This window comes from Panthera tigris, chromosome E2, assembly GCF_018350195.1.
Source record: "Panthera tigris isolate Pti1 chromosome E2, P.tigris_Pti1_mat1.1, whole genome shotgun sequence".
Lineage (NCBI taxonomy): Eukaryota > Metazoa > Chordata > Mammalia > Carnivora > Felidae > Panthera > Panthera tigris.
Window position 1 is genome coordinate 25467078 of NC_056674.1, and position 25477 is coordinate 25492554.

The window sequence follows — 25477 nt, forward strand, 5'->3', positions numbered from 1 at the left end:
CAATGCTATGGAGAAAAATAAAGAGGGAAAGGACATAGGAGTGCTGGGGGGGGGGGGGGAAGGGTAGAATTTAAATACAGTGATCAGAGAAGGTAGCCTGCAATGGGCATTATTTTAGCAAGAATAGAAGGTTGTGAGGGAGTGACCCATGAGAAATATCTGGAGAAAGAACATTCTACAGAGAGGAATGAGCAAGGGCAGAAGCCCTCTGGGGAAACCATGCCTGGCCTGTCTGAAGGATACAAAGAGGCCAATATGGCTGGAATACAGTTACATTTTTATACAATTAGGAAGAAAGGTGGGATACTTTGGGCAGGTACTCCTTCATTTACCCCTCATCCATCATCTAAAAGGCATTTTAACAAGGATACGATGATACCCAACTCTGTGCCTCTCCAGAGCTTGTATCTCCCATTTGTATCTTGTTTTAGTGTGGAACAGACATCTCAAACTTAACATGTCCAAAACAGAACTATTAACAGAACTTCCTCTTTCTACTCCTTTTCTACCTTGGTGAATGGTATCAATATCCAGACAGTTGTTCAAGCCCCAAACCTGTAAGTCATCCTTTCTTCTTCTCTTCCCTCCAATATCAATCAGTAAGTCCCATCAACTTTGTCTCCAACATCTCCTAAGTATGACCTCTTCTCTTATCTCCTAATGATTACACAGGTCCAAGTCATCATATCTTTTGCCTGGTTAATTGCATATCCTACTAACAAGTCTTCTTGAAGCTTCCAATTACATTTCGAATAAAATCCAAAGTCTTTACTTTGGTCTACAAGGCTCTAAAGACCTGGCCAAGTGCCATACTTCTTTTTGTTCCTTCAACATTTGCTTAGGTGTTATCTCTACATGGAACAGTTTCCCAAAACCTCATGTGACTTCACCTTGGGTCAAATACGACCTCTAATCAGCTACAGAACATAGCCCCTCTCACTTCCCATTACAATACTTTATTTCTTCAAAGCTCTTACCACTTTCTAAAAACACCTTACTAATTTAATGAATTCTTCTTGACTTTCTCTCCTCAAACAAATGTAAACTTCATAAGGACAGGGTTCTCGTATGCTTCACTTGTGGTATATGCCAAGTAGCTAGAATAGAGCAGTCCAAACAGTAGGCACTCAAAAAATATTTTTTGAATACATTAACATATTATATATCTTTTGGTATAAAACAGGAAGAAAACTGAATGGAAAAATAAGTGATCACCATACAATTTTAAAGAATAAACTATTTGATTGATATGTTTGTATCATAAATTCATTCAAAGGAATACAAGTATTATATTTCAAATTCCTTCAATCTAAGAATTATATCTAATTTGTCCATACTCCATATATGAAAATATTCTGTATTTGAATCTACTTAATAAATTCTGATTGACAATGAAGGTGCTATGGTAGTACATTTAAAAGAGAGTGTCTGAAACCTCAAGCATTTTTTTTTCTTTTACTGATTATTCTCAATTGGAATTCAGTGTCACTTTTTGATGAAAAAACAAATAAAGCTACTTAACAAAAGAGTAGCCAGTTTACAAGTGTGTGAAACAAACAAACAAACAGACTCCACTATTAAGTCTTTGAAATAAAAGGTAGTCTTAAATGACTCATACTGAAAATAGGCCCAGAAAACATAACACCTAGAACTTTCCCCTGTACAACCTCTTTTATAGTATGATCATCATCTACTTGAAGGCATTTAATTTTCAAAATTCTTTTGTAAAAGAGAATATGAACATTCAGCTCTCCATTAGCACTCAGGCTAAATAATAAATTTAAATTTCCATACATGGCTCATCTGATTTACTTTTATTACCAAATCAAGGACTAACAAGAAATAATTTTAACAGCTTGTTATTAAATATATATCTAACTGTAAAACAAGAGAAAATATAACTGTCATGTTACTTTGAACTAAGCATTTCAGTTCTACCATGGTTAATTTGGATTAAAATCTAATTTTTATCTAGTAGCATCTAGACTTCATAAAATAATTTGATTTTGAGGTTTCTTGCTTTTTCTCTTTCACTTTAAGATTATCAATGATTATTTCCTGGGCTAGGCAAGGGAATACTCAATTGAATATTTGGTCTCAACCAGCACAATATTTAAAGGGTTTGATATCTTGAAATATCAAGGGTAACCAAGTTCTGCAGACAATACCTTTTAGGCCATTAGTGCCCTTGTGACCTGTAAATGAAAAGGCCTTTTCTTGGTCATAATATTGTCAGTGGTTTCTGACCACCTTGTAGTGCTTGTTTTTCTCCCTCCTTATTCCTCTGTAAAGCTGTTTATACCCCCTTCAGGTCTTGACTACTTAGCTCTTGGAGGACTTTTAAACTTGCCTTGCTGTATTCCTGAAACTAGGTTTCTTAAATGTTCCCGCTTTGTTGTCTTATTAGTATAATTAATGTGATGACTCTAAAGTATCTCTAAGTATCCAAACAAGCTTTCTCTCCTAATTACCTATCTCTATGAAGGATGGTATAGAAAATAATTCTTTTAGTCATTCAGGGATTTTTTTTTTTTTTTTAATTCACTAGAGTCAAATCAATCACTAAATTGACTGATTGTTTCTTTATGTTTCTCACACTTGTTCCTCCATTAATTGATGTAGTTAAGTGCATGCTCTTAACACCTCATGCCTTGACCTGTCTCCTGACTGGTTTTTACCCCCATTAAAACCTGTATTTTAAACTTTAAATGTGCCTCCCTTTTGATATAAAAATCTCAAGCATCTTAGAGATTCTAGTAATTTCCACCTGAATTCCTATTCTATGCCTAAGGAGCAATACCTTCTGCATGCCCTAAAAGACCAGAAGGTTTTAACTTTACTTTCTGAAGTTAATTTAAAAAAGGTATTAACACAGAGATGTCCAAAACTGCTCTACTACTTCCCACTGCTTTCACTGAACACAATTAACATTTGTTCACCTGCTACTCATTTGGTAATTCAATGTGTTCCCAGTCCATTTTTATGTTTTTACATTTTTACAGAAACTCTATTCAAGCCTAAGTGGTGTATTCACTAGTCACTAACCACACCCTGTTTTTATACCTCTATATATTTTTAACCAAACATCAGAGTTGTTTCAAAGTCCAGTCCAAAATCTCACATCTTCCATGAACCTTCCTACCCTTTCTTAGCCTAAAGTGATTCAATTTGCCATAAGACTTTATATCTTGTCTATGGCATTAATTCTGTAATTAACAGTGAAATACGGTCTGGTGTCTCTTACATTATGGTAGTTGTTTTTTTATTCCTGTGCTTTTTCAAATTTGTCTTTTGTTTTCCAAATTAGACTATATCTATCTATCTATCTATATATATATATATATATACACACACACATATATATATATGTATATAAATATACACACACACACACACATATATATATATATTTGAAAAAATATATTTTAAGTTTATTTATTTAGAGACAGAGCATGTGAGTATGCATGCATGAGCAAGGGAAAGAATCCCAAGCAGTCTCTGCACTGCCAGTGCAGGGCTCAATTCCACGAACCCATGAGATTGTGACCTAAGCCAAAACTAAGAACCAGGTGCCCAACTGACTGAGCCACCCAGGTGCACAAGACTACAAATTTTGTTCTTTCTTCTTAATGTTTATTTATTTTTGAGAGAGAAAGAGCATGAGTGGGGTAGGGGCAAAGAGAGGAGACACAGAATCCAATGCAGGCTCCAGGCTGAGCTGTCAGCACAGAGCTTGACACAGGGCTTGAACTTACGAACTGCGAAATCAGGACCTGTGCCAAAGTTGGATGCTTAACAGACTGAGCCACAAATTTATTTTTTTATTGAATATTTTTATGTTTATTCATTATCGAGAGAGAGAGAGAGAGAGAGACAGAGACAGAGACAGAGACAGAGACAGAGAGAGAGAATGAACGGGGGAAGGGCAGAGAAAGCGGGAGACAGAATTCAAAGCAGGCTTCAGGCTCTGAGCCGTCAGCACAGAGCCCAATGCAGGGCTTGAGCTCGTGAACTGAGAGATCATGACCTGAGCGTAAGTCAGATGCCCAACTGACTGAGCCACCCAGGCGTCCCAAGACTACAAATTACTTAAAGGCAAGGACCTTATCTTAAAAATCTCTGCATTCTTACATGGCATTCAGTATAGTATTTGAAACATAACAAAGGTCTAAGTTTTGTATTTTATTTGTAGGAGTTAAAGATCTTGTTAAAGTATATGACCACTCTAAAGAAGATTTCATGCAACTCAGAGGATAGGATCACTTAATATATGAACTTAGTTAGAAATAGTATGACAAAAATATCTAACAACACGTTAAGCACATACTTTGCTATCTTTCTTGCCATTGCTAATTATTACCCTTCCATAATTAACTTTTTCATAATTAAGCTCATATATTAAATCAGTCTGACTATATAACAGAAAATATGAAACACAGGGAATAAGATAACCTATTAACTTGCTTTCACATAACCATGACTATCAGTCTGAAATATTTTTTCTAGTCTGGTTTTGTTTCAGATGATTACATTGTGTAACACTGCTCTGTTCTTTACTTCGAACAGAATCTTCATAACCATCATTTTCATCAGCTGCATAATACTCTATGGTGTTTTATTTAGCTAATTTCTGGTATAGAATTTGTCTTATAAAGGAAATAAACAACATAATTAGTCTGAACAATTACTCTGTTGATTTTTTGGTAAAGACTCTTGATTTGTGTGATTTCAAATCACCCTACCCTTATTCTATACCCGAATAGCCTAAGTTTAAAGTAGATTTTTTTAATCTTTAACAAAATATTTTTTATTAGCAGCTAAAAACTTCATCATAGCTGTAAAAAAACCTTCTGTTCCTAGACAACTTAAGTGAACTGGGAGCCATTTAAACCCTCTTTTCTGGTACAGGATTCTTCCTGTGAGCTCCATCATTTATTCCAGCATGTGCTTTTATTTTTTTTTTTTTATCTATTTGGTAAATGGTGAATTTCTGAAATCATGCTGACTTCCTGGCTGTCAGTCAAACTTGACTTGGTTCTAAGAGAGTGCAGGTGGAGAAGGAGTTGAGGATGGAGGGCAGGATGCAATTCACAGATGTATTCTAATGTTTAGAAAATGTATATTTTGTTTATATTAATATTCATAACCTTATTCAATGCCATTTGCTTTTCTGCACTCATTAGCAGTCTTGTTTTTTAATAATACTCAACTAAAAATACATGGATGTTTTAAAAGACATTATGGATATTTACTTAGGGTTTACTGATATATTAAAAGTGTTTAGCAGGGAGAGGTTTGGAAGATGGTGGCGCAGGAGGACACTAGGCTCACCTCATCCTGCTGATCAGTTAGATTCCACCCATATCTGCCTAAATAACCCAGAAAGCTGCCAGAAGACTAGCAGAACAGACTCTGTGGAGCCAGGTGTAGACAAGAGGCTCACAGAAGAGGGTAGGAAGGGCAGAGAGGCGGTGCGTGCTACACGGACTGGCGGGAGGGAGACGGGGTGGTGGAGGGGCAGCCTGCCCAGCAAGGCGGAATCCCCTAATCTGGCTAGCAAAAACAGAGGGGCTGGACTTTGTGAGTTCTGAGAGCCAGCAGGACTTACCATCTGGAATGTTATAAGTCAACAGCTCTGCTCGGAGAGCGGGAGGGTGAGAGGACACCCGGAGGGAAAGGTGTTGAGCCCTGGAAGACAGAGCTCAGCTCGGCAGGGAACAAAGGCGCTGGCCAGGGCCATCTCCCTCTCCCATCCCACACGAAATCCCAAAGGGAACCAGTTCCCATCACCGAACTTGCTTGCACAGCGCAAACACCCAACGCTGTGCTTCTCTGGACCCATCCCTCCGATGGGTCTGCCTGCCTGCCTCCCTCCCGGTGCTAAAGGGCCCCTCCCGCAGGGGACCACCAAGAGCAAAGCAAGCTAAACCTGCCCCTCCCACCCCTGAACACCTTGCGGATCCACCCCAGCTAATACACCAGATCCCATCAAAGCAGCACCACAAGCCTGGGAGTGTGCAAGTAGCCCAGACAGGGGCCACACCACTCCACAGTGAGTCCTGCCCCTGGGAGAGGGGAAGATAAGGTACACACCAGTCTGACTGTGGCTTCAGCGGTGGGCTGGGGACAGACATCAGGTCTGACTGTGGCCCCGCCCACTAACACAAATTACTCCAGACAGCACAGGGGAAGTGCCCTGCAGATCCGTGCCACTCCAGGGACTATCCAAAATGACGAAACGGAAGAATTCTGCTCAAAAGAAACTCCAGGAAGTAGCGAGACCTAACGAACTGATCAAAAATGATTTAAGCAACATAACGGAACAAGAATTTAGAATAATAGTCATAAAATTAACCGATGGGTTTGAAAATAAGATAGACGACAGCAGAGAATCTATTGCTACAGAGATTAAGGGACTAAGAAATAGTCATGAGAAGCTAAAAAATGCTATAAACAAGGTGCAAAATAAAATGGAGATGACCACAGCTCGGATTGAAGAGGCATAGGAGAGAACAGGTGAATAAGAAGATAAAATTATGGAACAAGAGGAAGTTGAGAAAAAGAGAGATAAAAAAATCCAGGAGTATGAGCGAAGAATTCGAGAACTAAGTGATTCAATCATGCGGAACAATATCCATATCATGGGAATTCCAGAAGAAGAGGAAGTGAGAGAAAGGGGCTGAAGATGTACTTGAACGAATCATAGCTGAGAACTTCCCTGATCTGGGGAAGGAAAAAGGCATTGAATTCCAAGAGGCACAGAGAACTCCCTTCAGATGCAACTTGAATGGATCTTCTGCATGACATATCATAGTGAAACTGGCAAAACACAAGGATAAAGAGAAAATTCTGAAAGCAGCTAGGGATAAACACACTCTAACATATAAAGGGAGACCCATAAGGCTAGTAGCAGACTTATTTACTGAAACTTGGAAGGCCAGAAAGGAATGGCAGGAAATCTTCAATGTGTTGAACAGGAAAAAATATGCAGCCAAGAATCCTTTATCCAGCAAGTCTGTCATTCAGAATAGAAGGAGAGATAAAGGTCTTCCCAAACAAACAAAAACTGAAGGAATTCATCACCACTAAACCAGCCCTACAAGAGATCCTAAAGGGATTCTGTGAGTGAAATGTTGCAAGGACCACAAATGACCAGAGACATCACTACAAGCATGAAACCTACAGACATCACAATGACTCTAAACCCATATCATTCTATAATAACACTGAATGTATATGGACTAAATGCTCCAACCAAAAGACATAGGGTATCAGAGTGGATAAAAAAATACAAGACCCATCTATTTGCTGTCTACAAGAGATAAATTTTAGACCTGAGGACACCTTCAGATTGAAAGTGAAGGGATGGAGAACCATCTATCATGCTACTGGAAGTCAAAAGAAAGCTGAAGTAGCCATACTTATATCAGACAAACTACACTTTAAATTAAAGTCTGTAACAAGAGAGGAAGAAGGGCATTATATAATAATTACAGGGTCTATCCATCAGGAAGAGCTAAAATTATAAATGTCTATGCGCCAAATATGGGAGCCCCCAAATATATAAAACAATTAATCACAAACATAAGCAACCTTATTGATAAGAATGTGGTAATTGCAGGGGACTTTAATACTCCACTTACAACAATGGATAGATCATCTAGACACAGGAGCAATAAAGAAACAAGGGCCCTGAATGATACATTGGATCAGATGGACTTGACAATATATTTAGAACTCTGCATACTAAAGCAACAGAATATACTTTCTTCTCGAGTACACATGGAACATTCTCCAAGACAAATCACATCGTAAGTATAAAAGAATTGAGATCCTACCATGCACACTTTCAGACCACAATGCTATGGAGCTTGAAATCAACCACAGGAAAAAGTCTGGAAAACCTCCAAAAGCACAGAGGTCAAAAACACCCTACTAAAGAATGAATAGGTCAACCAGGCAATTAGAGAAGAAATTAAAAAATATACGTAAACAAACGAAAATGAAAATACAACAATCCAAACGCTTTGGGATGCAGCGAAGGCAGTCCTGAGAGGAAATTACATTGCAATCCAGGCCTATCTGAAGACACAAGAAAAATCCCAAATACAAAATCTAACAGCACACCTAAAGGAAATAGAAGCAGAACAGCAAAGATACCCCAAACTCAGCAGAAGAAGAGAAATAATAAAGATCAGAACAGAAATAAAACAATATAGAATCTGAAAAAACTGTAGAGCAGATCAATGAAACCAAGAGTTGGCTTTTTGAAAAAATAAACAAAAGTGATAAACCTCTAGGCAGGCTTCTCAAAAAGAAAAGGGAGATGACCCAAATTGATAAAATCATGAATCAAAATGGAATTTTTACAACCAATCCCTCAGAAATACAAGCAATTATCAGGGAATACTATGAAATATTATATGCCAACAAACTGGACAACCTGGAAGAAATGGACAAAATCCCAAGCACCCACACACATTCAAAATTCAAACAGGAAGAAATAGAAAGCTTGATCAGACCCATAACCAGCAAAGAAAATGAATCAGTTATCAAAACTCTCCCAACAAATTAAGAGTGTAGGACCAGATGGCTTCCCAGGGGAATTCTACTAGACATTTAAAGCAGAGATAATACCTACTCTTCTCAAGCTGTTCCTGAAAATAGAAAGGGAAGGGAAACTTCCAGACTCATTCTATAAAGCCAGTATTACTTTGATTCCTAAACCAGACAGACACCCAGGAAAACAAAAAAGAAGTACAGGCCAATATCTCTGATGAATATGGATGCAAAAATTCTCAATAAGATACTAGTAAATTGAATTCAACAGCATATAAAAAGAATTATTCACCATGATCAAATGAGATCAAGTGGGATTCATTCCTGGGCTGCAGGGCTGGTTCAACATTTGCAAATCAATCAGTGTGATACATCACATTAATAAAAGAAAAGATAAGAACCATATGATCCTGTCAATTGATGCAGAAAAAACATTTGATAAAATTCAGCATCCCTTCTTAATAAAAACGCTCGAGAAAGTCAGGATAGAAGGAACATACTTAAACATCATCAAAGCCATTCATTAAAAACCCACAGTTAATATCATCCTCAATGGGGGAAAATTGAGAGCTTTCCCCCTGAGATCAGGAACACGACAGGGATGCCCAATCTCACCGCTGTTGTTTAACATAGTGTTGGAAGTGCTAGCATCAGCAATCAGATAACAAAATGAAATCAAAGGCATCAAAACTGGCAAAGATGAAGTCAAGCTTTCACTTTTTGCAGATGACATGATATTATACGTGGAAAACCTGATAGACTCCACCAAAGGTCTGCTAGAACTGACACGTGAATTCAGCAAAGTCGCAGGATACAAAATCAATGTACAGAAATCAGTTGCATTCTTATACACTAATAATGAGCAAAAGAAAGACAAATAAAGAAACTGATCCCATTGACAATTGCACCAAGAAGCATAAAATACCTAGGAATAAATCTAACCAAAGATGTAAAAGATCTGTATGCTGAAAGCTATAGAAAGCTTATGAAGGAAATTGAAGAAGATACAAAGAAATGGAATAACATTCCATGCTCATGGATTGGAAGAGTAAATATTGTTAAAATGTCAATACTACCCAAAGCTATCTACACATTCAATGCAATTCCAATCAAAATTGCACCAGCATTCTTCTCGAAGCTAGAACAAGCAATCCTAAAATTTTTATGGAACCACGAAGACCTTGAATAGCCAAAGTAATATTGAAGAAGAAGATCAAAGCGGGAGCCATCACAATTCCAGACTTTAGCCTCTAGTACAAAGCTGTCATCATCAAGACAGTATGGTATTGGCACAAAAACAGACACACAGACCAATAGAATAGAATAGAACCCCAGAATTAGATCCACAAAAGTACGGCCAACTTATCTTTGACAAAGCAGGAAAGAATATCCAATGGAAAAAAGACAGTCTCTTTAACAAATGGTGCTGGGAGAACTGGAGAGCAACATGCAGAAGGATGAAACTAGACCACTTTCTTACACCATTCACAAAAACAAACTCAAAATGGATAAAGGACCCGAATGTGAGACAGGAAACCATCAAAACCCTAAAGGAGAATGCAGGAAAAAACCTCTTTGACCTCAGCCACAGCAATTTCTTACTTGACACATCCCCAAAGGCAAGGAAATTAAAAGCAAAAATGAACTATTGGGATCTCATGAGATAAAAGGCTTCTACGCAGCAAAGGAAACAATCAACAAAACTAAAAGGCAACCAACAGAATGGGAAAAGATATTTGCAAATGACATATCAGATAAAGGGTTAGTATCCAAAATCTATAAAGAGCTCACCAACTCCACACCTGAAAAACAAATAATCCAGTGAAGAAATGGTCAGAAAACATGAATAGACACTTCTCTAAAGAAGACATCCGGATGGCCACCAGGCACATGAAAAGATGCTCAACGTCGCTCCTCATCAGGGAAATACAAATCAAAAGCACACTCAGATATCACCTCATGCCATGCAAAGTGGTCAAATGAACAAATCAGGAGACTATAGATGCTGGCAAGGATGTGGCGAAATGGGAACCCTCTTGCACTGTTGGTGGGAATACAAACTGGTACAGCCGCTCTGGAAAATAGTGTGGAGGTTCCTCAAAAAATTAAAAATAGATCTACCCTATGACCCAGCAATGGCACTGCTAGGAATTTACCCAAGGGATACAGGAGTACTGATGCATAGGGGCACTTGTACCTCAATGTTTATAGCAGCACTTTCAACAATAGCCAAATTATGGAAAGAGCCTAAATGTCCATCAACTGATGAATGGCTAAAGAAATTGTGGTTTATATATACAATGGAATACTACGTGGCAATGAGAAAGAATGAAATATGGCCTTTTGTAGTAACGTGGATAGAACTGGAGAGTGTTATGCTAAATGAAATAAGTCATACAGAGAAAGACAGATACCATATGTTTTCACTCTTATGTGGATCCTGAGAAACGTAACAGAAGACCATGGGGGAGGGGAAGAAAAAAAAACAGCTTAGAGAGGGAGAGAGCCAAAGCATAAGAGACTCTTAAAAACTGAGAACCAACTGAGAGTTGATGGGGTGGGAGGGAGGGGTAGGTGGGTGATGGGTATTGAGGAGGGCACCAGTTGGGATGAGCACTGGGTGTTGTAGGGAAACCAATCTGAAAATAAATTTCATATTAAAAGAAAATAAATAAAAGTGTTTACTGATATGCTACCTAAAGTCATTAAAAATAGTGGGGAAATATAGTTATGTTTCTTAATGGGCTATATCCTATATTCTGCACATTTGAACAATACCTGCATGTAAAAGTCTATGGTTAGTCAAATTTAAATAAATTTTAAGAAAAGCTACCAATAATGTTGTTAAAGTCAAGGCACTTATATAAAACACATGATCATAACACAAATAGAAGTTCTTAACTAGAGTTAAGGGAGGTATGTGTACCCTTGAAAATTATATAATGCATATATACTTTTTTTTTCTAGAGGAAGACTTGCAAAAGGATTTGTCATCAATCCAGTTTATCAAGTCAGTCAGCAAATTTAAAAAAATTTTCATGTATAACTTCACTATTTGCTTATTAAAGACTATATGTAAATCAGGAACCAGAAAAAAGCTCAAAATGAAAGTAACATGCAACATAACCAAACTAAAATACAGTACAACATAGAGATGTTGATATTTCCATCAAGTAACACTATTTTTTAAAGTTTATTTATTTATTTTTGAGAGAGTGTGCACGCACACATGCACACATACGAAGGGGCAGAGAGAGAAGGAGGGAGAGAATCCCAAGCAGGCTCTGCACTGTTGCAGAACCTGACATGAGGCTTAATCTCACGAACCACGAGATTATGACCTGACCCGAAATGAAGAGACCAGCGCTTAACTGACTGAGGCAGCCAGGTGCCCCTCAAATAACACTATTAAACTTGTTATAGCTGCCTTGGGATTCATTTCTATGACACTGAACAAAGAGCTGATTGAGCCAACTGAGCAAAGAGCAGTAATGACAACAAAAAAACAGGTAAGTCCAATGAAAAGATGTTATACAGTAATTTATTGTCATATTACTATGTGCCCAATAGTGTACTTTATTCACATTGTGTTCCTCACTATAGTCTTGGGAGGTGGATACAATTGTCATTGAAATTTGACAAATGAGGAAGCTGAGGCCTCTGGGCATGGTGACATGTCATCTGGATTCTGAGGAAGAAGCTGAGGTATTTATTGGCAGAATGAAGGAAAAGTAGGAGGAGAGTGGGCTTTAAACTCCTAGGTAGTGGTCATCTAGACTACTATCTAATACAAAATCCTTTTTAATAATAACTGACAAATGATGAAAGAGGCATACATGCTTTGGAAGTTCCTAACCAAAGTGAACTTGATTTACAGTGTAGAATCTTAAGGAAAACAGAGATTCATGTGTCCTCATCTGGCAAATTCACAATAGATGTTACTGTTCTTTGAAATTATGATGTAAATAGAAATGGTTTTTAGTATTCAAGTTTCAAGAGGTCAGGTTAACTCCCAATTTTTTTTGTTCCATCATTTAGAAATGTATGAAGACTTCACAATAATCACTAGTTGGTATCCTTTAGAAAAGCCTCAACAGACTTCCTTGTTTTGCATGTTACTCCTGCAAATAGGAGACCCTTAAGTTCAAATTATACTTTAAACATAAATGTCATAAATGGCCCCTTCTTGTGTTAAGGAATTGACCACATGCCATGTATAATACTGGAAAAGACACCTTTTAAATCTTCAATAGTTCTGAAGACAATACAATTATATTCAGGTATGGGAAATTAGTATGACTAGGTTAGAGAAAGGGGTAGAATTTGAAAGATGAAAAGAATCTTACCAAAGTCTGCAAATGCTGACTGTCCAATCACCACCATATTTTGAGGTTTTTCAAATACAGTATTGACAGAGAAATTTCCATCCTGTTAACGGCAGAAAAGTTTGGATTAGCCTATTATAATCCATTCATCTGTCAAGTGTGAAACAAAGCATTTTAACTGAGGCACGGAAATAAATAATTTAAGGCTTTTGTTGTACTACAAAAAAACTATTCACTTTCCTGTTCTACTTTTACCATAAAAAAAAAAGAAAGAAAAAGCAACTGCTGTGAGTTGATAAAAATTGCCTGGAGTGCTTTCCTTGCCTTCTGGTGTTATATTCTTTACTAAATCTTCATTATAATTTCAGACATGAGTGTCTTCTCCTTTCAAGTACTGTGGAAATAGTAGTGTACTTGGTATATTCTTTATATTTGGAAATATAAAGAAGTATAAAAAATAGATCCTACCTTCAGAGAGCTTCCAGTTCAATTGGGAGATAAGATATGTCAAGAAAATAGAACTTCTGAAGGTAACACATAAGTGGTACAAGCAAGTAGCAAAGACACTGTTTTATAGATTTCAAAGGAAGAAGACTTCTATTGGGTACAATTAAAAAATATCAAGATTCAAATGAGATGAGGGGTGACTGGGTGGCTCAGTTGGCTGAGCATCTGACTTTTGATTTTGGCTCAGGTCATGATCCCAAGGTTGTGAGACAGAGCCCTACATCAGGCTCTGCACTGAGCATGGAACCTTATTCTTATGATTCATTCTTTCTCTTTCTCTGTCTCTCTCTCTCTCCCTATCTCTCCCCCAACCCATGACCCTCTCCCTGGCTTCTGTGAGATCTCTTTCTCTCACTCTCAAAAAAAAAAAAAGATTCAAATGAGATGATAATTCCATGGATCCTTAAAGGGCCATTCATTAGCAACTCAACTCAAGTTTCTGTATCATTGTGAAAAGGGAACAAAGGATTACAACAACTGGTAGGTGCTAAGGAGAGCTCTGCTAAGCTAAACAAGAAAGAAAATCCATTAGAGATCCTTTGTTTCAGTTACTCTTTCCAAATGGAGAATTGCCTTTCCTTTCTATAATTTTATTTATTCATTCATTCATTTATACAGCACAAGCAGGGGAGAGAGACAGAGAGAGAGAGAGAGAGAGAGAGAGAGAGAGAGAGAGAGAGAGAGAGAGAGAGAATCTTAAGCAGGCTCTACGTTAACTGCAGAGCCCAACATGGACCCTGAATCCATGACCGTGGGATTTGACCTGAGCCAAAATCAAGAGTTGGGCACCCAGGTGCCCTCCTTTTCTACAATTTTAGATTACAACACCAGAAAAATCAACCAAAAAACTGAATTTGGAGCACTTCTATACAGAGCATTCTTTTTATCATTGACATTTCTACTATTTGACATACTGACTTTGATTACTATATACTTTATATAGATAACTATATGTTGAAAAATATTATAAAAATTAAAAAAATTTTCTCCTAAGGATACTGCAGATTTGCAAGTTAATTTTATAAGGAGTCACTTCTGCTATTTTAGAGAAAGGCACTGCTGCAATGAAAACATGAAGACCAAATGCTCGAGGAACATGAGTAAGTGGGTAAGATTTGTCTTGTGACAAAATCAAGTATTTTCCAATCATTTTAACAGTGTTATCTGCATGCAGAAACATGTTTCCCCTACGATTACTAAAGTATCTGATATACTTTTTGAATGATGCTTCTATAGAAATCTTATTTACACAGTGTCTTAAACTTATGATTCCCCTCCAGTCTTATGGAGTACCTGAAGTTACACTAGAGATATATCAAAGGTGCCAAATCTCTGACTGAAGTTCCCACTGCCTTTGCACTTTAGAAACATCATAGCATATGTTCACTCTGTAGAGTGGACATAATGGTTCTAGGATAAATAGAAAATCTCTTTTAAACTACATCAGCTTCACGTTAACATAAAGAGGAATGCCAACTCATTATACTGATTCAAGTGAAAAAATTACTCCAGTGAAGTTCTTTTAAACTTAATAAGTATATGTAGAAGTGTTTCTGGATATAACCTCATGGTGCATTTCCATCAAGAAACACTGAGTACTTCCCAGGTGATGGTCTCCCATGTCTAAGATGCCATATTAACCCCAAACCTCAGTAGAACAAAAGCAATAGTTCCTTTCAGTCACTGGGGAAAAAGAACATATTCTTGCTACAGTGAAAGCATGCAGAATACATTATATATATATGACATAATTAGGGGAAGATAGTACTTTATCAGATTTAACTTCCCTTTATTATCATTACTTATTCTTTGCTCTAATTGGTAATAGAAAAGTATATAACTCAATCTCAATTCAGATTAGTATCATTTACATATTTAATATTTGATAACAATGATTCTATAAACTTTATCAACATGTTATTACTCTTAATAGATAACACATTTTAAAGTGAAGTATGACCATACTTATTTTCACTTTTAACTTTATTTTTTTTAAATTTAAATCCAAATTAGTTAGCAGATAGTGCAACAGTGATTTCAGGAGTAGATTCCTTAATGCCCCCTATCCATTTAGCCCAACCCCCCTCCCACAACCCCTCCAGTAACCCTCTGCTTGTTCTCCATATTTAAGAGTCTCTTATGTTTTGTCCCCCTCCCTGTTTTTATATTATTTTTGTTTCCCTTCCCTTGTGTTCATCTGTTTTGTCTCTTAAAGTCCTCATATGAGTGAAGTCATATGATATTTGCCTTTCTCTGACTAATTTTGCTTAGCATAATACCCTTCAGTTCCATTCACGTAGTTGCAAATAGCAAGATTTCATTCTTTTTGATTGCCAAGTAATACTCCATTGTATATATATACCACATCTTCTTTATCCATTCACCCATCGATGGACATTTGGGCTCTTTCCTTACTTTGGCTATTGTTGATAGTGCTGCTATAAACATGGGGGTGCATGTGTCCCTTTGAAACAGCACATCTGTATCCCTTGGATAAATACCTAGTAGTGCAATTGCTGGGTCATAGGGTAGTTCTATTTTTAATCTTTTGAGGAACCTCCATACTGTTTTCCAGAGTGGCTGCACCAGCTTGCATTCCCACCAACAATGCAAAAGACATCCTCTTTCTCCACATCCTTGCCAACATCTGTTGTTGCCTGAGTTGTTAATGTTAGCCATTCTAACAGGTGTGAGGTGGTAGCTCATTGTGGTTTTGATTTGTATTTCCCTGATGATGAGGATGTGCAGCATTTTTTCATGTGTCGGTTGGCTATCTGGATGTCTTCTTTGGAGAAGTGTCTATTCATGTCTTTTGCCCATTTCTTCACTGGATTACTTGTTTTTTGGATGTTGAGTTTGATAAGTTCTTTATAGATTTTGGATACTAACCCTTTATCTGATATGTCGTTTGCAAATATCTTCTCCCATTCCATCGGTTGCCTTTTAGTTTTACTGATTGTTTCCTTTGCTGTGCAGAAGCTTTTTATTTTGATGAGGTCCCAAAAGTTCATTTTTGCTTTTGTTTCCCTTGCCTCCAGAGACATGTTGAGTAAGAAGTTGCTGCAGCCAAGATCAAAGAGGTTTTTGCCTGCTTTCTCCTCGAGGATTTTGATGGCTTCCTGTCTTACATTTAGATCTTTCATTCATTTTGAGTTTATTTTTGTGTATGGTATAAGAAAGTGGTCCATGTTCATTCTTCTGCATGTTGCTGTTCAGTTTTCCCAGCAGCACTTGGTGAAGAGACTGTCTTTATTCCATTGGATATTCTTTCCTGTTTTGTCCATACTTATTTTCAAACATGAAATTATTTGTACCTATCTAACGTAGGAAATACTAGCATATAATCAAGACTCTTTCATACCTAGAGAGCAGAATAGACTAATGGAAAGGGCACTGGATGTAGAGTTAGATGACAGGGGTTCTAGTTCCGCTTTCATTGGTAAGTTGTATCACTTTGGAACAGCCACTTACTGTTGTGGGTCTCAGCTCTAAGCCCTTAGAAGGGGATAAACATATGGTCTACTCGAGGGTTCTATATGGTATCAATGCAATGACAGATTAGAAAGTATTCTACAAAATGTAGCGTTATTAGGCACTTATATAGTATTTTTATAATGGCAGTCCTATGCTTAGGAGCTCCGAGTACCTTTTTCATGGACTGCTATTTGACATGAATGCACTACACTTGGTCTCATTCTTTACCATGCTGTTCTCACTGGTCTTCACTGTTGAAGCCATTAGGGGTTCTGCTGCAGCTATGTCTTTTGCCTTTCCTTTTGTCTGTACAACGAATGACTTATAGGTAGAAATTTGAGAAACAGATTTCCTAGTTGAACTTCTGGCTCCACTGTTTGCTAGCTTTCAGGTCAAAATAAGTTAGCTCTACTCTAAAAGCATCTGTTTACTTATCTTGAAAATGTATTTTTACAAAGTTTTGTGAAGATTAGTGAGATAGTCCATATAAAGTGCTTAGTAGAATATATGCAGACAGTATGGATTTAGTAAACATTAACTATTATCACTAGTAGGAACACTAATAATAATACCACTATTCCTGCTACAAACACTACCATCTGCCATTGAAGCAGCTAACCCACTGCCAGTGACAGAGGACACTACCTGCCAGTTTCTGCTTAAATTCCAACCACAGGTGCAATGTTATAACAAGTATCTTTTTTTATAGATGGCTACCCATGCATTGGCCTATATGTTTTAATATTTAATGTTAAAATTGTTATATTTACAATGTTTGAGAAAACGACCAAGAAGTAATATCTGATGACTATTTTGTGTTTACATCTTTATTCATATAAAGCAATGATTCTCAACGGGGGTTGATTTTGTTCTCCAAGGACACTGGGCAATGTCTGGAGATCTTTTTGATTGTCAAAATCGGAGGTAGCTACTAGCATCTAAGTGAGTAGAAGTCAGAGATACTGATAAACAACCTACAATGCATAAGATGGAACTCTATGATAAAGAATTATCTGGCCCCAAATGATAATAGTGTCAAGACTATAAGTTCTGACATAAAGGGTGGTAGGTATTACCCAAGGGTCTGGCTTTGCCATTTTTGTCCTTAGTCTTTTCCTTTGTGACATTTACCTAGTCTCTTCCTTGAACTCTAGTCCGAATATTTCTTTTTTTTTTTTTTAATTAAAAAATTTTTTTAAAAATTTAGTTCCAAGTTAGGTAGCACATGATGCAACAATGATTTCAGGAGTAGATTCCTTAATGCCCCTTACGCATTTGGCCCATGCCCCCTCCCACAATCCCTCCAGTAACCCTCTGTTTGTTCTCCATATTTAAGAGTCTCTGATGTTTTGTTTCCCTCCCTGTTTTTATATTATTTTTGTTTCCCTTCCCTTATGTTCATCTGTTTTGTCTGTTAAAGCCCTCATATGAGTGAAGTCATATGATATTTATCTTTCTCTGTCTACTCCTACATTACTAATTGCCTTCTTGATATATCTCTTATCTGAAATAATTTTTTTTCCCTACCTCAAATTAGATATTTCATTTGTCTTTTCTCTAACTGGTCACTAGTACAAAACACAAATTACCCTTGCATTGATAAATATTTTTCATATTTATCCCTTCTAGGCCATTCCCAATACTTTATTCCTTTAATCATTCACCTCTTTCCCAGGTTATAGTAAATTCCACCTAAGTTATCTCCCTGCTTCCAGATTTTCCATGCAAACTTATCTGATCTACAGTAGTAAGATAATGGCAACAATGAGAACTCTGTTCATCTCACCTTCAGTCCTAAAAGGTTTAAAAGCTTCTCAATAAATATTTAAAAGATTAAATTACTTAGTTTAGAAGTCAAAGCTTCTGCTGATCTTGTCTAAACCAATTCTTCTTATCTTACCTTCCAGTATCTTTTCATGCTCTGGGCCAAACCAGCCATGTTCAACTCTCTGAATATGTCCTGGGTTCCTGTGTACTTCCTTCCCCATCTCTTTCTTTCTCTCACTTCCAACCACTAACATTCTGCTCATTTGAACTGGCCATTTCAAATACCACATCTTTATGGAGTCTTCCCTGATGATCCTCGGTAGACCAAACAGAAGCAACTGCTCTGTCTCTGAGCTACTTGTAGCATGAGGTTTGTATACCTCATTATACCAGCCAGAGCTGCCCATACTTAGCCTTCTTGGCCTATAAGCTCCATTCATTTCTGTGCCTCCCAGAGCACGGGCATGGGACTGTGTACACAATTCACATTCTAATGAGATTTGCTAAAGCTCTAGCTCTACTACCTAATATGGCTTTATAGATATTTGGAGGGTTTTTTTTGGTCAACTAGTGTATCCTACAAATTGTCTGTCCAATCTCTAACTGAAAATAATCCTCCATTTAACAAAATCTACACTTTATTTAAACTAGTTAATACTAAGTCTACATTTCCCTTAACTGTACCAGTGACTTATTAATTGTCAATATGGGTATCTTATTGATCCAGCTGTTTTACTGCAAGAACAGCCCTTAGTCTCTACTGCCCATCACTTACTTTATTAACTTTCTTTAAAAGAAAACAATAATAGAAGAGACCAAATAAATATCTGGTCTCTTCTTGAAGGTTTTCCCCTACTACATTGCTTTACTAGGTTTAATTCTGAAGGCTGCCATGATTTGCAAGACCAGGAAACTTCCCTAATATACCCGACTTCTCTAATATATAACAGAGAGTCAGACAAAATGAAGAAACATAGGAATATTTCTTAAATGAAAGATATAAAGCCACAGCAAAAGATCTAAATGAAATGGAGATAAACAATATGCCTCATAAAGAATTCAAAGTAATCGTCATAAAGACACTCACTGGACTTGAGAAAAGAGTGTAGAACCTTAGTGAGACATTCAAAAAGAGATTGAAAATATAAAAAAGAACCAATTAGAGAACAAGAAGATAATAACTGAAATTATAAAAGCACTAGAGGGAATTAACAGAAGATCAGAGGAGAGAGAAGAACAAATTAGTGACCCGGAAGACAGTAATGGAAAGCAACCAAGCTGAACAGCAGAGAGAAAGAAGAATAATAAAAAATGAGAATAGACTTATGGAAGTCAGTGACATCATCAAGTGTAATAATATTTGCATTATAGGCATCCCAGATAGAGAAGAGACAAAGGGGCAGAAAATTTATTTGAAAAAATAATAGCTGAAAACATCCCTAATTTGGTGAAGAAAACAGACATCCAGATTCGGGAGGCACAGAAAGCCCCCAACAAAATCAACCCAAGCAGGTTCATAATAATACACATAATAATTAAAATGGCATAAAGTACTGATAAAGAGAGAATTTTAAAAGCAGTAAGAGAAAACAGTTACATTCAAGGGAAACCACATAAGGCTTATAAGCTTATTTGCCAGCCGAAAGTTTGCAGGTCAAAAGGGAGTGGAATGATATATTCAAAGTACTGAAAGGAAAAACCTGCAACCAAGAATATTCTACCCAACAAAGTTAACATTCAGAAGAGAAAGAGAGATAAAATGTTTCCTAGACACACAAAAGTTAAAGGAGTTCATCAACACTGAGCCTTCTGAGAAATGTTAAAGGCAATCTATGAATGGAGAGAGAAGGCCATAATAATTAGGAGTAAGAAAATTATGAAAGGAAAAAATTCACAGGTAAATACAAACATAAGGAAAGCAGATTAATCACTTATAACACCAGTACAAAAGTTAAAGGGAAAAAAAAAGCAGTAAAATCAATTATATGTGTAAAAACCAGTCAAGGGACTCAAAATAAAAGAATGATGGGGCACCTGGGTGGCTCAGTCGGTGAGTGTCCACTTCAACTGAGGTCATGATCTCACTGTTCGTGAGTTTGAGTCCCATGTTGGGTTCTGTGCTGACAGCTCTGAGCCTGGAGTCTGCTTCAGATTCTGTGTCTCCCTCTCTCTGCCCCTCTCCTGCTCACACTCTTTGTCTCTCTCTCTCAAAAAGAAATAAACATTAAAAAAAAAAAATAAAATAGGATGAAACGTATGATGTCATGTATGTAAAACATAGCGGGGGGTGGGGAGTAAAAATTTAGTGCTTTTAGAATGGTTTAAATTTAAGTGACCATCAATTCAATACACAGTATTGTATGCATAAGATGTTATATATAAGCCTAAAGGTAACCATGTAATCAAAACATTACACAAAAAATATACACAAAAAATAAAGAATAAGTAATCCAAGCATATCACTAAAGAAACCCATCAAACCACCAGGAAAGACAACAAAAGAAGAAAGGAACAGAGAAGAACTACAGAAACAGACATAAAACAAGTAACAAAATGGCAGTAAGTACATACTTATCAATAATTACACTGAATGTAAATGGACTGACTACTGCAACTAAAAGACACAGGGTGACAGAATGTGTAGAAAGGCAAGACGCAGCTATCTGTTGCCTATAAGAGACTCATTTTAGACCTAAAAACACATGCAGATTGAAATTTAGTAAAGTGAGGAAAACCATTTACCATGCAAATGCAAGTGAAAAGAAAACTGCGGTAGTAAAACTTATATCAAAGAAAAGAGACATTAAATAAAAGACTGTAGGGGTGCCTGGGTGCCTCAGTGGGTTAAGCGTCAGACTCTTGGTTTAGGCTCAGGTCACGATCTCACTGTTTCATGGGTTTGAGTCCTGCATCAGGCTCTGCACTGGCAGCATGGGGCCTGCTTGGGATTCTCTCTCATTCTCTCTCTGACCCTCCCCCACCAGCACTGTGTCAGTTTCTCTCAAAATAAATGAATAAACTTATTTTATTTTTTATATGAAATTGTCAAATTGGTTTCCATACAACACCCAGTGCTCATCCCAAAAAGTGCCCTCCTCAATGCCCATCACCCACTTTCACCTTCCCTCCACCCCCCATTAAATAAACTTAAAAAAAAACAAAACCAAACACAAAGACTGCAACAAGAGACAAAGAAGGGCACTACATAATGATAAAGCGAACAACCCAAGAAGAGTATGATACAGCTAATTGTAAATATTTATGTACCCCACATGGTAGTACCTAAATACATAAAGCAAATACTTACAGACATACAGGAAAAATCAACAGGAATACAATAATAGGGAGCTTTAACACTCCACCTACATCAATGGATAGATCATCCAGACAGAAAATCAACAAAGAAGCAATAGCGTTGAATGACATACTGGATGGACCTAAAGCAGTGGAATACTCATTCTTTTCAAGTGCACATGGACCATTCTCCAGATTAGATCACATACTGGGTCTCAATAAATTCAAATAGACTGGAAGCACATCATGTATCTTTTCTGACTACAACCTCATGAAACTAGAAATAAATCACAAGAAAGAATCTGGAAAGGACACAAATACATGGAAGCTAAGTGATATGCTACTAAACAATGAATGGGTCAAGGAAGAAATCAAAGAGAAAATAAAAAAATACTGCAGACAAATGACCATGAAAACACAAGAATCCAAAATGTTGGGGATGTAGCAAAAGCGGTTTTAAGCAGGAAGTTTATAGTAATAGATGCCTCGAGAAACAAGAAAAATCTCAAATAAGCAACCTAACCTTACACCTAAAGGAGCTAGAAAATAAAAACAAATAAAATCCCAAACCAGTAGAGGAATTAATAAAGATTAGAGCAGAAGTAAATGAAATAGAGATTAAAAAACAAGAGATCAATGAAACCAGAAGCTGATATATTAAAAAGATCAACAAATATTGATAAATCTTTAGCCAGAGGCATAAAAAATCAGAAATGAAAGAGGAGTGCATGGCCACATGCAGAAGAGTGAAACTAAACCACTTTCTTAAACCATACACAAAAATGGATGAAAGACCTAAATGCGAGACAGGAAATCATCAAAATCCTAGAAAAGAACACAAGTAGCCACCTCTCTGACTTCGAACACATGAACTTATCAGACATGTCACCAAAGGAAAGGGAAAAAAAAGAAAACATGAACTATTAGGACTTCATCAAGATAAAAAGGACAGCAAAGGAAACAAAACGAAAAGGCAGCCAACGGAATGGGAGACTATATTTGCAAACAACGTATCTGATGAAGGGTTAGTATCAAAATCTACAAAGAACTTATCAAACTGAACACTCCAAAAAACAAACAACTCAGGTATGAAATGGGCAGAAGCCATGAATAGACATTTTTCCAAAGAAGACATTCAGATGGCTGACACATGAAAAGATGCTCAGCATCACTTATCATCAGAGAAATGCAAATCAAAACCATGATGAGATTATCACCACACACTTGTCAGAATGGCTAAAATTAACAACACAAGAGACAACAGGTGTTGGCAAGGATGCAGAGAAAGGGGAACCCTCTTGCACTGCTGGTGGGAGCACAAACTGGTGCAGCCACTGTGCAAAACAGTATGGGAGGTTTCTCAAAGAACTAAAAATAGAACTACCTATGATCTAGCAAGTGTACTATTAGGTATACCCAAAGGATACAAAAATACAGATTTGAGTAGATGCAGGCACCCCAATGTTTTTATAGCAGCAATATCAACAATAGCCAAACTATGAAAGAGCCCAAATGTCTATTGACTAATGAATACATAAAGAGGATGTAGTATATATATACAATGGAATAGAACTCAACCATCAAAAAGAATGAAATCTTGCAACAATGTGGATGGAGCTAGAAAGTAAAATGCTAAGTGAAATAAGTTAATCAGAGAAAGACAAATACCATGTGACTTTACTCGTATGTGGAATTTAAGAAACAAAACAGATGAACAAACAGGAAGCAGAAAAAGGAGAGAGGGAAACAAACCGCATGAGACAATACAACAAACGATGTCTTAACGATAGAGAACAAACTGTGGGTTGAGGGAGGGAACTGTGGGGGAGATGGGCTATATGGGTGATGAGTATTAAAAGGAGGGCACTTGTTGTGATGACCACTGGGTGTTATATATAAGTGATAAATCACTGAATTCTGCTCCTGAAATCAATATTGCAATGTATGTTAACTAAAATTTAAATAAATAATAAAAAGAAATGAAAGAGGAGAAATAACAAGTGATGCCACAGAAATACAAAGGATTATAAGAGAAGAGTGTGTGAAAAATTATATGTCAACAAATTGGACAACCTAGAAGAAATGGATAAATTCCTAGAAACTATAACTTCTTAAAACTGAATCGGGAAGAAATAGAAAATTTGACCATACTGATTACTACCAGTGAAATTGAATCAATATCCAAAAAACTCCCAACAAACAGAAGTCCAGAACCAGATGGCTTCACAGATGAATTCTACCAAACATTAAAAGAAGAGTTAATACCTAATCTTCTCAAACTATTCCAAAAAACAGATGAGAAAGGAAAGCCATCCAATTCATTCTATGAGGCCAGCATTACCCTGATACCAAAACCAGAAAAAGACACTGCAAACAATGAAAATTATAGGACACTAACTCTGATGAGCATAGATGGAAAGGTCCTCAACAAAATATTAGCAAACCGAATCCAATATACATATAAAATCATTCACCATGATTAAGAGGATTTATTCCAGAGATGCAAGGGTGGTTTAATATTTTCAAAGCAGTTCATATGATATGTCACATTAACAAGAGAAAGGATGAAAACCATGTGATCATATCAGCAAATACACAGCAAGCATTTGAGAATGTACAACATCTATGCAAGATAAAAACTCTCAACAAAGCAGTTTTAGAGGAAACCTACCTCAACAAAATACAGGTCATATACGAAAAACTCATGGGTAATATATGCAATGATGAAATGCTGAGCTTTTCTCTAAGATCAGGAAGAAGACAAGGATATCCAGTCATCACTTTTATTCAACATAGTACTGGAAATCCTAGCCATGGCACTAAGACATCCAAATCATCCAAATTGGTAAGAAGTAAAATTTTCACTATTTGCAGATGATACGTATAGAAAAAAAAAACCTACTAAAATATGTACCAAAAATCTACTAGAACTTATAAATGAATTCAGTAAAGTCACAGGATATAAAATTAATATACAGACACCTGTTGCATTTACATACCCTAATAATGGAGTAGCAGCAGGAGAAGTTAAGAAAACAATCTCTTTTACAACTGCACCAAAAATAATAAAATACTTAGAAATATACATATCCAATAAGGTGAACGACCTGTACTCCAAAAACTATAAAACTCTGATGAAAGAAACTGATGACACAAACAAATGGAAAGGTATTCCATGCTTGTGGATTGGAAGACCCACTATTGTTATAATTTCCATTATACAGTCTACAGATTTAATGCAATCCCTATCAAAATACAAATAACATTTATCACAGAACTAGAACAAACAATCCTAAATTTGTATGGAATGAAAAAAAGACCCCAAATAGCCAAAGCAATCTTGAGAAAGAAGAAGAAAGCTAGAGATATCACAATCGCAGATTTCAAAATAGAGTACAAAGCTATAGTAATCAAAGCAGTGTGGCACTGGCACAAAAATAAACACATAGATTAATGGAACAGAATATAGTCCAGATATAAACCCACACTTATATGTTCAAGTAAGAATATATAATGGGAAAAAGAAAGTCTCTTCAACAAATGGTATTGTG

The 25477-nt window shown here is 36.7% G+C and overlaps 1 protein-coding gene across 1 annotated transcript in view; it reads right to left on the bottom strand.

Annotated features, from left to right (window-relative positions):
- The window catches only part of ITFG1 (integrin alpha FG-GAP repeat containing 1), a 342370-nt gene that overhangs the window by 229159 nt on the left and 87734 nt on the right, over window positions 1–25477 (bottom strand). The window contains exon 8 of the mRNA XM_007096707.3: window positions 12906–12987. Within this exon, the coding sequence (XP_007096769.1) occupies window positions 12906–12987 (82 nt within the window). The remainder of the gene's footprint in view (window positions 1–12905; window positions 12988–25477) is intronic.